Here is a 15,022-nt window from a genome sequence, read left to right on the forward strand (position 1 = left end):
AGAGTCAAATCAGTCCACCTGGAGCATGTTTGTGTACTTTTGCAAGTGTGTACAAATGGAAGCAGCCGGTTAGGCCCTCATCTGGCCTGCCTGACTCTGTGCCAATGTGGGTACTCGTTGGCTAATGGGCTGTTTCACTTCCTGTCCTTTATTTGTCAGAAAGTTCCAGCTTCAGGTTTTATAAAGCCCTGTAAATGCCGAAGCAGTTTCTGATTGGGCCTCCGTTCTGACTGCATCATTTGTTCTTCACCTCCTTGCCCGCGGTGCAGATGGCGAGTTACACAGAAGGCCGGTGCACTTGAAAGTGGCTTTAATCTTCAGAAGCTCCTTACCTTCCTCCTGCAGGACGTACGAGGAGACATGAAATGAAAAACGGAGGAAGTGAGTGATCCGAGTCTGGAGTTTTTTTTTTCTTTCTTTCTCTGGGAGCTGTGCGCCGCCGTTTTGTTATGCTTGGGCAGGAGTCATGAGCCTGTTGTCGGCCAGCCCCTACAAGATCAAAAAAAAGCGTAATACCCACAGAACTGCTCACACACATGGGTTCTGCCCCACAGTAGGTCTGGATGAAAAACTTTTTTCTGCTCTTTTTCCCCCTCTTTTCCACCCGCCTCGGAGCCTTTGATAACACAGACAGGAGACATGCCTACAGCTTGACTAATCTGCTTGCCAAGTTTTTTTGCTTGCAGTAGATTCACTGACTTAGCCTTGGCAGCTTCGTGAACTGTCAAAGAAAACAAAAAGGCATTGCAAAGATTCTCGTTCACCTCCTTCAGACACCAGCCTGTCGATTCTTTTGAAAATTTAAAAGAAGGGATTTTTATGTGCGCTTTAAGCTTTGCATCAAAGTGCATCCTTGGGATGCCAACTCCACATTCTCACCTCTGTGGGATCTGTGAGGTGGTCCTGCATCTGTACGGAGAGTTCTGAAGCTTATTTTTTATTAACAGAGCTGTGAATTAATAATTAGAACTAAAGTTTATTGCGGTGGCAACCGTATTCGGTCAGGTTCCGATGACAAGCCCGTGCTTGACTAGCATTGTGCCGTGGAAACCCCTCGTGCAGCTTTTAAAACAATTCTGGATTTCTTTTTAAATTCTTAAAACAGATACATGAAGAAACAATTTCCTGGAGTGCTTAAAAGATGTTACTCATTTGCACTCCATTACCGCATATGGGGTGCAATTAATCGCACAGTCTCACAGAGATGAGATTCCAGCATTTTTAAAACACATGATATGAATTTCCATTGATTTCCAGAAAGAACAGGTTTTGAAAACCTGAACGGGGGAATTTCTGGGTTGGTGGCTACCATGGTTATCCCTCACAATCGAATTTTCTTCCATTTTTTGGAGTTACCGTATTTACTATAGTTACTGAATTACTGCGAGATCAGGTCAGTTTTAGATTAGTGCTGATGAGGTGGTCGGTGAGACTGACCATTAAACTTTGTATAATTGCAGGGGTGATGTGTCAATGTTTGCCATTTGCATTTAATGGTTTCTGCTGTCAGTGCACAGGTCTGTCACAGTGGGGTCACGAATTCTTTTCACTGCTCAAGGTGTATTGTAGAACCAGATGCCAGTGGCATTGTTTCTTCACACTGGTGGTCAAGACTTCCTGTTGCTAAGGGATGGTGGAAGAGATAGTGGGGTTAATAGTCAGATAAGGGATCTCCTGAGTGTCCTTACTGAGAGGTCACCCATGTCTGGGCATGAGAAAATCTGGGAGATCTCATGGTTGCTCTTTCACAGTTGAGTTTCTCACAGTTGGAGCTTGCATACGGCATATTTTGTGCATTGAAATGCGCTGTGTTCAGCATGTGCAACTCTGCCGTTGGAGGTTTATGCCTTAAGGGCAATTAGTTAACCAAACTTAAAAAAAACGTTTCAAATAGTTTTATTACTGTTTTGACTTCTGTTTCATTTTGTCAAAACAGCGTTATGCATACAGCTTTTCCCTCCTTTAAAGAGGGATAATAATATGCTTAAACATACTTTATTATTGTAAATAAGGTGAAATTGAATCTTGTAAAACCTTCTTAATAGCACTGAACGGCAGAATATGCTGCATGGCAAATTAAAGGTTTGTAGATGATTTTTTAGGTTTATTTCCTGCTTTAAAAAGCTTTGCGCAAGGTGGTCTCCTTGCTGCTAGCAGCATTGTGTTTTCTCTGATGTGCAAAATGTTAACACAGTACTTCATCATCTCTGAGCTGCCTAGGTGGTCTAGCTGTGGTTTTCCTGCCTGGGAACACAGACTTATTTAAGGAGCGACATTGCCGAGACTGGGACCACCAGATCAAAAGACGTAGGAAGTTGGCAAATCAATTCAGAAGGTTCCAAAACCAATGTCATAACCACAAAATACTCCCCAGACATCCCTGCCTGGAGCAGAGTGGGAGACATGCGGCCCTGAGCACACCTTACAGCATCAAGGAGGAAACGAATCTCTGCTTGTCCTTCTCCCTGTGCTGTAACCACTGTCATTATGAGTGTGCCGGCAGTCTGGGATATTCCGACACATGTGGAGTTGTTCACCCGGTCTACTCGAGGAGCCCTTTCCAGTATTGATCCATGGCGTCAGCACCAGTAAACCGTAGGATTTTGCTGTGCCCCTCATGATATCTGGGGGGAAAACTAGACCCGGGCAAGTTGCAGCAGCAAAGGGGCTCGTTTTGAGCTTCAAAGGCTTGGAGTGAAGATCTGGAAAAGATTGAAATTTATGCTTTGTTCATTCCTTCATCACAAGATTTGTTTTTGTTTTTTTTGGAGGTGCATATTTGCTTAGTTTTTTAGCAAGGCAGTTTGCTTTATTTTACTCTTAGTTAATGAAGTATCTTTTACTGCTGCTGCCCCCGGGGAAAGTTTAAAACTGCACCTTTGGTTATTATAGTAAAATTATCCTTCATTGTTGTTGCTGTGGAACAAAAGGATAATGATTTTCTTACCAGCTTCCTTTTCTAACATAAGCAGTTACCTATTCAAGCTAGGGTTTTTTGCACCATTGAAATAAGCCTGTCCTCAAGACTGTTATTTTTTTGTTGTTTTTGCCATGCTTGGGAGGAAACGTACTTCTTTTTATAAATTTTGTAGAGAGAACCTCAAAGCATGAAAATCGTGTCCTGCCCACAGGGGAGATAATTCAGGAGGGGCAAGTGGCTGCCGTAGTGAAGATGCACACCTCTTGAGGCCGCAGAGACAGGAACGAGCCCTATACTGTTCTGTCCTGCACACTGGAGAAACGTGCCCAGGAGTTTCAGCTGTTCACAGGCAAAAAGTAACCCTATGGTAGGTTTTGGTGTTTTTATGGTCAGAGAAACTGTTTAGAGGAGGAGGAGGGATGAGCTGGGGGAAATGGCATGAGATAAGGTGTTATGGCCTTTGGTTAGTGTTCTAGCTCAGAGTCGGTGACCTACAGTCTGCTGCAGAGAAGCAGAGCACAAAACGTGCGGCTCAAGCAAGCTTTTTTTGGGGTTCTGAAAACTCTTAAGTAAACAACATCTATACCGATGTGGAGCGTTCACCACTGTTTTGAGGGGTCTAGCCTTGCATGCTGGAGCTGGGGTGGAGCGGTGGCTCTGCGGCTCAGGATCCGCGCCTGTGGCTGGTGGGCTGCCGGTTCGTATCCCGCGGCCGGCAGAGGAATCCTACTCCGTTGGGCCCCTGAGCGAGGCCCTTCACCCCAGCTGCTCCAGGGGCGCCGTATAAATGGCCGACCCTGTGCTCTGACCCCCAGCTTCTCTCCCTGTCTGTGTGTCTCATGGAGAGCAGGATGGAGTATGCGAAAAGACAAATTCCTAACACAAGAAACTGTATATGGCCAATAAAGTGATCCGATCTTTTTCCTGTCGCTGTTTCTTGTGCGTCCTCACCTTTGCCAAACCTCAGCTCGTTCTTCCTGTCCAGTTGCCATTTTCGCGGCACATCTTTAATCGTTTAGCTTCAGCTAGGTCAAGGAAGTGGTAATATATTTGTTCCTGTTCAAACGGGAGGGAGCTGATTAAAGCAAATGGGAGCTTTATGATTTCCAGCGTGCACAGTATCCTGTGAATACTTCCGTTGTGCAATGCTTTCAAACCATGAGCGCTGGTCTCTGTATCCCAGCCCTTCGCCCTTTGGCACAGTTTTTCAGCACCAGGCCTGCCGTTGGAGCTGTAAAATCTGACATCCTTGCACCGAGTCTGACGTGTGGCTGCATTTTAGAGCTCGTCACCCGAGCTCACGGACCACAGCGGTTGTCTTTTATTCCTCTTGCCCCATCCAGCACTGTGAGCTGCAGCTGCTGTAGGTTTGCCAGGTTTCATTCTGTCTATCCTGCACTTTTCCAGGAACTGTTCCAGTAACATCTTTGTCTGAATTGGGGTTTTTTAAAATAAATTAAAAGCACACGTGTGTATGGCAGTATACAAAGTATTAAAACCTTTTTAGTTTTTTTTAAATGCTGTGTCAAGTGCTGCGTCAGTGTTCAGTGCTCAGTAGCTTGGCTAGCTCTTCCTAAATGATCCCAGAACTTGAGAAGAAATAATTGGCAGATCCCTTCTGAGAAAGAAAGGGACGACTTGCATTTCCCAGAAAATGCTGCACAACGCTGTTCGTTGTAACCAAGTTTATCCGTCTGTGGTGAAGCAGACAGTCAGGTCAGCGTTGTGTTCGGCTCGGCTCATCACTTCGGTCAAGCCCAGCTGCCAGTGTGCTTTTCCCCGCGCCGGAGCAGGACAGTTCTTCCTCTGGCTTGGCAGCGAGCGCGGCGACAGATGGGCAGCGAGCCAGCACTGTCCAGTAAAGAGCGTTAAGATGCTGGTGAGAGAGGACTGCAATATACCGTCTGACAGCAGAGTTCTTGGAAGGGCATCGGCCTAATAACACTTCGTTTGCACCACCGCACAAGTTAAATGGACCAAACGGCCTCTTGCTCGTAACTCTCCTCGAGAGCAGGGCACCATTCTGCCAGCTGCTCTAATGCTGTAATTGGCTGGAGGTATTATGGTAACCATAACTGAGAGCACTGCAATCTAAACGCAGCCTTGATAGTGCGTTGTAAATGGTGAGCATAGCTTCCCTGGATTTGAAATCCATAAACCCAAGCATTCAGTTTGCTTTTTTTATTGCTTCCCCACATTATCTCGATGAAGGCTGAGAGTTTTCTATGTAAACTCCCAAATCCCTTTCATCCGAAGCTTCCTGAAGCTCACACTCGCCCATGTGTTTACTAAAATGTGCTGTAGGTTCCTACTTCCTCTTCACTTATCAATGTTAAATGTTTTGTCAGTTGTCTGCCCACAGATGGCCATGGGTCTTTTTTTTTATTAATTCTCTTTCTGGTGTTGTTTAATATCCCTCTCTGTTTTTAGATCTGCAAATTTATTTAGCTTCCTTATTAGAACACGATCTAAATTGCTGATGTAGGACGGGAAGAGCAAGAAAACTAAACCATGGTTTGAGCTGGGAGCTGCATGAGCGCTGCGCAGTCCAGGTTAATTCGGGGCTGGAAAGTAGGAGAAACGCGGCATTTCAGGTGCGAGGGAGAGAGGAAGGTGGCAGGAATATAAAAGCACAGGAGAGCCAAGGTGCAGAGCAGGTGAGGATGGACACACAGGTGAGAAACTCTCCAAAGGACTAAAGCTGGCTCCCCTTGCATCTGCCCAGCTAGAGTTTGTGCTCCATTTAACCCATTCTTGATCTCTGTGCAGGTGTTACCTTGGATTTCTTTGGTTAGCCAAACTGGTAACACAAATGCCATTTTTGTTTGTTCGAAGAACTCCAGTACTTCTAAAAGATCTTTCCTAAAACCATGTTGCTCAACCGTGAGGTAAACTAGAACGCTTACAAAATGTCATTTAGTCAGTGTTCTAGTTTAGCCCTTCAATACCCCCTCAATTTATGTGTGGGCAGTTAAAATCTCCCTTTCACATCACGTTTACTACGTGCCTTGCGGATCTCATTGATAGGCAGGGTTCCTTTTGGCTTATCGTGTGTGCACATTACTGTGGTAGTTCACAAAGAGGATCGCAAAACCTTACATCGCAGTGTTTCCTGCTCTTCCCAGGATATTCACTCTGATTTGGAGATAAAGGTTAGGAGAACAACTGCTGCTTTTAAAAAAGTGGGGTGGTGATTAATGCCCCTTATCCCTGCTGCCCTTTTGTATGTTCAGTATAAAGAAAGCCTGTGCAGAAGGAAAGTGAGAGGAAATGTATTTTTTGATCGTTAAAAAAATAAAAAAAGTGAGCTGTCATCTTATCCCGTTCCAGTTGTGAGCTGTAAAGTGTGAACAGTTGGGGGAGGAAAAGATGGCAGACAGCAGATAAATCTGACATTTCCCAGCACCACTTAATGCTGAATATCAAATCAATTGTTGTTCTTTGCTCCCTTTTGATTTGAATGAAAATTTCCGCAAAGGTTTGGGAGGGAGTGTCCAAAATGTCTCATCACTGAGCACCTCTGTCCCCTCTGGTTGGATGTTCAGGTCCAGAAATCAGTCCAGACATTTCTCCCGGGGGCGAGCATTTATGGGAGCATTAGTTCTAAAGGGATGATGTAAAAAAATGACCTTTTTAAATCAATTTCATACGGAACGATGCTGGAGTGTGGTGCACAATTTAGATGCCATGAAACTGACCTAAGAGGAGCGCAAGGAAAAAGTAGTGCCTGTTTATGCCTTACAAGGTCTCACAGAGCTCAGCCCCCCCCTGCTTCAGCGGGTCATTGGTCTGTCCTGACTGGCTGTTCTGTGGGAGACTGCGGGTCTCACGCGACACGTCTGCTCTTTTAGCGAGCAAACAGCAAAGTGCTGCCTGCGTTTCCTTTATCTACAAGGATGTTCAAGGAGCCAATCCATTTTGTTAAAATGCTCCAGATGGTGTTTTATATACCTGGCAGTTTACAGTTCACTTGAGAATGTTTACTGACTGCAGAGCTGCAATAAGTGGTCTTGTTCAGGAAGCAGGTGCACCGCTGCTGTCTCTTCCCCAGTTGCAAAACACTTGTGTACAGGTGTTCCTGTCTGTATATGGTTACAATTAATCAGTTAGGATGATTTGCTGCATTTGCTTGTAATGATGGCAGCAGATAAGCTGCAGTTGTTCAGGCAGTACCTGTAAAAGAGTTAAAGACCCTTATTAGCTTCTCCATTTTTGCATATCCTCCCTTTCTTCAAAGGAAAGGAACTTCTTTGGCAAAATACGTCTTACTAATAAGTCTGCTTTTGAGTGATTCATCCCTTCAAACAGTAGTAAAGCTTTAAAATACAATCAAGGTACTTTTTTCGGTTTTGTCCTGCAGAGCAATCTATGAGGCTTCAAACGGTTAAAGGCAAAGCTCTAGTAACAGGATCTGCAGAAAGCAATTGTGTTGTTTTTATTAAAGGTGGTCTAATAGTTTCCGCAGTATTTTGTTATTCTGTTGAGTTTGTGAGTAGAATTTCACCTGCAGTACTGTGGAACTCCGTGTAAATGAATACTGCTTATATTTGAGTAATAAAGACAAGGGTGGGGAGTGCAGCCTGAACGAGATCTTCTTTAGTGCCAAGTTGGTTGATTTCTGTAGAACTGCACTTCTTGGAATTCTCTACAGCCGCAGAGAGGCTGACTTTCCCCGACTGTGCACGTAACAGGCTCTCTGCCTTTCCGGCAGCACAGAAACACACTGGCTCAGAGGTCAGGGCTTCTCTGCCAAGGTCACACGGAGTTTACAGCCACCTGGTGAGAGACTAGCTGTTGAACTCGAAAGTCTTTGTAGCAGTCTACCTTCGCGGATTGCTGGGGGGGGGGGTCTCTGCTCGATCTGGGGCGGTGCGAAAGCTCAGTCTGGTGCACGAGCCGCGGTCGGAGGGAGAAGGGGGAATCCCATGACCTGCAGGCGGGAGGGGGCGCCGGACAAGTTGGTTCTGTGCTGACCCACGTGTGGCGCCGAGCCTGGGCATGTTCCTTGTGCGCTGTAAATCATTGACAGGCAGGGAACCTGCTGCCGCGGGAGTCACCAGGTGAAAGAATGCCGTGTGGTTGTGGTGTGTGGGTGGCAGCTAGGTTATGCCCTGCCCCAGGGGCTACATGTGCAGTAGAACTTCACCAGAATACGGCTCGAACCGCCAGGGTCCCTTCCTGCCAGAGGTGTTAAGGCAGACTGAGCAGGGTGGCAGTACTTTGGTTGGGCTTTTCAAAAAGGGGAAAATGACTCTGATTTTCCAGAGTGCAAGCAGGCTTTTGGACCTTCCCTTTCTGTAGCACGGTATTTTGGAGAATTTAAATTTTCTTTGGTTGGTTTAGTGCTTTTTTTTCCTAGGTTCATGGGGTGTTAATCTGAATCATTTTAGGGTGACCTATAAGACTCTCACCCTGGGGAAAAAATTGACCCATTTGTAGTTGAGTCGAGTTTGCAGTGCATGCCACAGTAGGAAGCACAGAAGCTCCTGCCTGTATTTGCTTTCCTTCATACAAGAAAAACCACAGGTGTCCACTTTATGCTGATAAGGATTTATCTTCTTCAAAATCAGCTATTATTTCGATATATCACCCAGTCATTACTGCCCCAATTTTCCATGAGTTGTAGTCCTTTTGCAAAAACTTTGGTGGATTATTTCCAAGTAGCATTCACAAATAAAGACCATGCATGCACCCTGATGGGAATGTTATGCATTTTTCCTGTGCTCTCAATTTGATGATGACTTGCAGATAACCCCCCCCCCAAACCGAACTGTGGCCCCTCTTTGTTTTCCACAAGCTCGATAATTCAAATCTAGCTGGCTCTTTCTGCAATTCATCTTTCTGCAATTCTTATCTTGCACAACACGTCGTTCTTGGGCAGAACACGGCATTGCGTTTTTGCGTAAGCGGGGTCATTAGAAAACCTACAACAGTCACTTTTGGGAAAGCGGTAGGAAGGAGAGCAAGCAGTGTGTGCCAGTAGTGGTTTTTAGACATGACATCTGTTCCAGCAGTTTGTGTATGCTTAAGAACACAAGAATTTAAGAACGGTTGCAAACACGTAGGCAGTTCCGCCAATCTAGCGTGTTTGATTTTTTTTTTTTTCCCCACTTACTGACCATGGATCTCATTCAGCCATTGAAACTTACTCCTGTATGCGTTTGTGTAAAGAAGTCCCTCTGTTTTGGGGAGAGTTTGCACTTGTTTCACTGTGGATTCGGGTGAAATCCACTGGATTGACTTTGTCAGTGCCTTTGGAGAGTTGTGGGTGTCCGGATCAGGTCGCCTCCTAGTCCTTAAACACAGAAGACTAAAACGGTTCAGTTCTTGTAACCTATAAGTGCAGAACATTCTTTTCAGCACAAGAATGCATCCGGTTATTCTTTTCTGGATTAACTCCAGGACTGCATTTTTAATTTTTTTTTGTAACACAATGACCCAAATTGTAAACAATATTCCAAATGAACCCTTACTAGTGCATTGTACAATTTCAACATTTTGCAGCCTACGCACGCCGACGCAGCTACCCTACTTGAAGTGCTTTATCCTTACATTCTGCTAGGCTTCATTTTCCTCCCTCGCATTGCCTGGAAGATGTGAAGGATATGTTGTTCATTCACATTTATAGTATGTTTTGCTGCCTGTATGCACGTATGTGTGTCGGGGCAATCGCGTCTCCGGCTGCCTCTTCAGATGCGTTTCAGTTTTTTTACGGGGAGTGGGCACCCCAGGTGTGTCAGTCTGTGGCAGCCCAGGTCTGCCGCACTCCATCTCCAGCGGTTTGTACTTTCTTTCCCATCTCTTCGACCACTCGAATGCCCCTGCGCACACGCGCCCTCACGCAGGTCCGTGTTCTGACACATTAAACCGTGGTTTTGAATGTGCCGTCAGTCATGTAGCGGTACGGCTGTGATTACTTCCGAAACACAAGGGATGTCTTCATCTCCGAGCTGCAGTGACGGCTGTGGAGCACTGCAGGGCTTTTGAAAAGTACACCAAGTGCCCCACGCTGCCGTAGGCACCAGTTCGACGTAACAATAGTACAGAATAATTTTGTCAGCTTTGTTCTGATCCAGCCCTCTGATGATCTTTTTGTTTTTGTTTTTCAGGTTAGGATCACCTCCTGCCCCACTGCAGTTTAACTGAATTGTTTACTTTCAAAGGTAAAGGTAAGTCTTTTGTCCTATTACTATCCTTGAGTTTTCCTTAAGGTCTTTTTGAGCAGTTTGGTAATGTGTTTTTTTTTTATTTATTTATTTTGAAACAGGTGTGTGTCTAGTTTAAGATGTCCTCAAAGATGCCCAGTTCAAACAACATAGCGCAGGCCAGGAGGACAGTGCAGCAGCTGAGGATAGAAGCCAACATCGAGAGGATAAAGGTAATGCTGTTTTGGGTTTTCAGATGCATCCCTCCCAAAACCGGAAGGGCATGTCCCTCTGGTTTCACAGAAATGCATAAATTTAATACCGGAAAAATGCAGTGCCGTAGAAGGAGGACGAGGCCCATGGTCCTGTGTTCATCTGTTATTTCGAGAGGCCACCCAAGGCACTGAATGGCAGAAGAGAGGGGCAAACCGAGGGATGTCAATTGTGTAAATCTGCAAGCGCATTGATCTGCGAGAATAAAGCCCATCATTCTGCAGACGTTTTGCAGGCCAATAAAATGGGCTGGCTGTGCCGCTCGGCCGCTCCGCGGGTTCGATGCCACAGAAAGCCGTGACCCTTTGCGCCTGCTTTCTCGTGCAGGGCGGCTGGGACCTGGGGTTTGAGCCCCCAACCCCTGGGGCCCCCTGCGAGGGCCACACCAGCAGTGGACAGGCCCTCCTACAAGGCCAGCCCCCCCACCCCCCCAGGCTAGGGGTCATGCACACCCCCCGGGGGTCCTCGCAGGAGGGGTCGCCTTCGTAGCGTCGTAGTTGTGCACGCGGCTGTCAGCTGTGTCGGATGTTTTAACCCCTGTCCTTCCTCTCCCCAGGTGTCCAAGGCGTCTGCTGATCTCATGCACTACTGCGGAGAGCATGCCAAGCACGACCCCCTGTTAATGGGCATCCCAGCATCGGAAAACCCCTTCAAGGACAAAAAGCCCTGCACCATATTGTAGTGGACAACTGAACTCGGCTTTTTAATGTTTTTATATCTATAGACAAATTTTTAAAAAATCTTATTTTAATAGTCTTAAGGTCTCCTGATTAACCCCTCCCAAACTGAAATACACCCTCCCCCCTCCCCCCCGCACACCCTGCAAGAATGGTTAAGAACTAAAATAATTTTGTTTTGTATTTTAGACCAGTAAAAAGAAGAAAAAAACTTTTTAAGAAGCACAAACCAAATCGTATAGTAATTAATGTGCCAGGAAACGAAAGGAAAAGGCTTGACTCCAGATTCAGATGCAGTTCTGGGGGGGGAGTGTTGCAGTGTCTGACTCCTCAATATATTGTGTTTGAGACCAAAGTTTCCTGATAATTAAACTTGGAGCAGATGCACAAATCCAGGTAGGATACAATCTGTAAGAGGTGCAAAAATGCTTTTTAATTATTGAAAATTTGAATTTTCGCGTGCCGGAGAAATTACTGAATAAGATTTGCTGTTATTGCCAACAGTTTGTATTAGGTTAAATGTTCTTCAGATAATTTATTATGGGTATGGGCAGGGCCATCTTGCATAATTACCTTGTATATCTGTAACACTGGCCAAGGAGTGACATCTTCCAGAAGACTGTGGCGTTCACTGTTAATTATCCTCTGTGAAGAAAAGGAGCCAGTTGAGCCTTCCTGCTGCTTGTGGGAGGGATTGGGTTGGGTTAAAGGGGAACGGCCTGACATTAAACGAGACCTTGTTAAAGTCGCATGGCTTTTGTGACATCAGCACAGTGACGTCACTGCAGTGACAATACGCCCACTGCAGCCAGTCCTCTCTCTGCTGGTGGTTCATTTAGGGGCAGTGTGAGTCGTTGGGAGATTTCAACTCGAAAGGCACAATTCCCGGGAGGATTCTGAGGTTTCCCAGTGAATCCAGGAGTAGCAGAGAGGGGAGGGGAGAGGATTCTTGCTCATGGCTTTGGTTTAACTTCTGGAGAGGATAGCAAGCAATAATTTTTTTTTGAAAAGGTATTACAAAACATTGTGTGATAATGGAGGAAAAAATGCATTCCAGAAACACTTTCCATATATAGTATTAAGGTTGCTAATTTACAGCAAGAGGAAATTGAAAATATATAGTCTCTAGTTTAAAATGTACTTAATCTGCAGATGTGAAACGTGCATAGATTAGTAAAATCTAGAAGTTATGCAGAAACGTTTGCATCATCGTTTACTTTGAAATCCTTTATGGTTTGCAGAATATTCCCCCCAAAACATTGAAGAGATGTTTATTACCGTATTTCTTGTATTTTATCTGTTGCAGTCTCATACACTAAGCGGGGTTCATCCTTACTCTTCATAATGTATAAAGTCTTGCAGTAACAAATGGGCACTAAAACAGCGAAAATAAAAAAACATCCACTTAGCCTGAAAGTAGAACGAATTTAGTCTTTGAAAAAGTCTTTCAAGAACCATTCCAAAACCCCTAACATCATTTGGGTACAATCTGCATAAAAACGTTAATTTATATCTAATGTGTAAGTTTCACATTCCAAGTAATGAAGCACAGAATTTTTTACTATACGCATTACCTTTGACAGCATTGATCCTTAGAAGAGATGAGCTGAGTTACCCTATCTGCTGCGGCTGTTTTTGTGTTAGGAAAGACTCTGGTATCATCGATCTTGGTGACACAGTAACTAACCCTTTAAATGAGTATGCCTTATAATAATATGAAGGATGTTTCTATTGATAAAATAATTTTTAGTACATAGTATATATGATTAACTCGCAACTTGTGTGCCATCTTGCGTAATGTACCAGATTGATTGTACCAGCAATAGAGAGAAGAAAGTCTGAATGTATTTTACCACATGGTGCTCTTAGCTCAGTTTTCAAACTGTTGTTGTCTAGTGTTAGGCGAGAGGTGTAGTCCTTTTCCAGATGGGTCCAAAATTGAGTATTCCAATTAGTGTTCCACTTGTGGTCAAGTCACTGAGATAAACATCTGCTGTGGTTTTGAACCTGTGTCATATTTCCGAATGTCGCACAACTTGTGTGCCACAGTGCAGCGTAGAGACCAGCCTACCAACAATGGCCTTATTTATGAAGCGTCTGTTTTCATGTCAGAATAGTAGTTAAGGTAGCCTGAAAGTGCTTACGTTATGAGCTAACTGACAAGCCCAGTAACGTCAATGCCACGCCCGTTTTCCCTTTATTTTGCATGAGCTCACAACACTGGTTCTAACTTTGCCATCGCGCCTCTCGGCTGCGTTTCAACAGTTTGGACTTGTCTAGTGTCCTCTGATGGGTGGCAGGTCCTGGGAAGTCAGTTTGACTGACGCGTGCTCAGAGGGGGGGAAAAAAAAGGGCAAAACAGCTGCTAACCCGCGAGAGTTAAAAAGATGAGCTGCAGCTGCTTACACGAAAGAAGAGCCCTGCTTCTGCTGCAGCACCGTGCCATAGTCTCAGACAGTCCCTCGGTGTGTGATGCTTTTTAATTCTGCGCTTTCTATAGTTTTGAAAAGGAGGCCTGCTTTCTATACAATGTACTTATTAGTTATTCTGCTATTGCATTTGCTTTTGTATTGTAATATATCTTGTATAGCTTTGCAATCAAGGTTTCTTTCAAGATCTGTGTTGCTTTTACTATTTGCATTTGAATTTCTACAACAACAGATTACACAGAGAACATGTTTCTGCCAACTTCACTCCCTGGACCGAAGATGATCACTTTTACTTTTTTTTAAGCTTGAATCTTTTCTTTTTCTTCATGATTAAATGCTGGAGCTGTATTTTTCTGGTACTGTAAATGTTATACTCCACTCTTTCAGACTTCATTAAATATTGTAAGTGTTTTATGACAGCCGTGTTCGTACTGTGGTCAGTTTTTGTATTTTGAAAGTTTGCAAAATCAGGTCCACATTCAACAGCCAAGATGTGGATTCCTAATCTGCATTAATAGGGGGGTTTGACTCTTTTGTGATAACTCTGCCTACCAGTACAATTTCTGGTGATTTGAAAAATGGTAGAGGAAAAGTTAAGCTCTAATAATTGACTTCAGGGTGAAAGTTAACTTGTAGGGATGTTTTCATGTGACATTAAATTCAGTCGTGGTTTGTGTAAATTGCTTCTGTCATTTTCAAACACTCAATCTTGATGTGTTGAGATTTTAAAGAAGGTGGTTGGTAACAAATGGTTTGACTTCTGTCTTTTTTAATTAAGCAGTCATTTAATATAAAACTGTAATAGCACCATTTCAATGAGATGTTATTAATAAATGTTTGTAGTTGCATTCAGTACAAGCCCTTTCTCTTTTGTAGTTATCATTTGAGTGTTAAATGTGAAACCATTGACCAGGTGCTTTTAAACAGCTTGGGTTTCCCCGGTGCTCAGGGAGAACTCGGGGGAGCACGCGACAGTGATTCCAGAAGAAAGATTCTTATTCCTTCGCCATGCAAACCCTTAACAGCCGCAATTGGTGGCTGAAACGTTGCTTGAAACACTTTATGACATCGGTAGCAACTACTCCAGTTGAAAGCCGCACAATGCGTCCAGCTAATGTGTTAAGTATTTGTGCTAATCCAAAGAAAGGCGGGCTGGTTAACATTGTAATTGCTAACGTCAGTGTTAAACATCATGAAACTATGCAGCCAGCATGGCTTTCTTCCACTCTCCAGCACTCACGATGGCTCATGTCTTTGGATGAGTCGTGTGCCTTTATCGCCCAATTCACTGCCCTGGCACAGCTTTCTCCATCATCATTAGCCCAGATGGGACCTTTGTGCTACAGATGACACGGGTGCTCAGTTTATTATGCAAAGCCTCTATATAAGCCATGCATGATGTGGGTTTTCTTTTGTCCATATTAGTTATAAAGCAAAGAGGGGTAAAATGGGGCAACCCTGCACGGCAGTGTAAACAGTTTTCTGTGTAGTACCAGGCCATTTTCACCCAAATACTGTAGCTACCAGTTCTGTGTCAGGTCAAGTCAATATTACATCGTGCTCTCATTTCTATTTTGG

At 44.4% G+C, this 15,022-nt stretch overlaps 1 protein-coding gene across 16 annotated transcripts in view; it reads left to right on the top strand.

The window, feature by feature from the left end:
* Positions 1 to 14,296, top strand: part of LOC148823295 (guanine nucleotide-binding protein G(I)/G(S)/G(O) subunit gamma-12-like) — a 62,019-nt gene extending 47,723 nt beyond the window's left edge. For 11 of the 16 annotated variants that reach the window (XM_088926710.1, XM_088926709.1, XM_088926718.1 and 8 more), the window contains 3 exons: positions 10,030 to 10,089; positions 10,188 to 10,298; positions 10,895 to 14,296. In XM_088926710.1, the coding sequence (XP_088782836.1) occupies positions 10,206 to 10,298; positions 10,895 to 11,020 (219 nt within the window). In that variant the 5' untranslated portion in view covers positions 10,030 to 10,089; positions 10,188 to 10,205 and the 3' untranslated portion in view covers positions 11,021 to 14,296. Of the gene's footprint in view, positions 1 to 362; positions 382 to 10,029; positions 10,090 to 10,187; positions 10,299 to 10,894 lie in introns of those variants that run through there. The other 5 variants (XM_088926713.1, XM_088926721.1, XM_088926723.1 and 2 more) reach the window with 2 other exon arrangements.
* Positions 14,297 to 15,022: the final 726 nt, after the last annotated feature.

The sequence above is a fragment of the Atractosteus spatula genome, chromosome 11, assembly GCF_055471065.1.
Source record: "Atractosteus spatula isolate fAtrSpa1 chromosome 11, fAtrSpa1.hap1, whole genome shotgun sequence".
NCBI lineage: Eukaryota > Metazoa > Chordata > Actinopteri > Semionotiformes > Lepisosteidae > Atractosteus > Atractosteus spatula.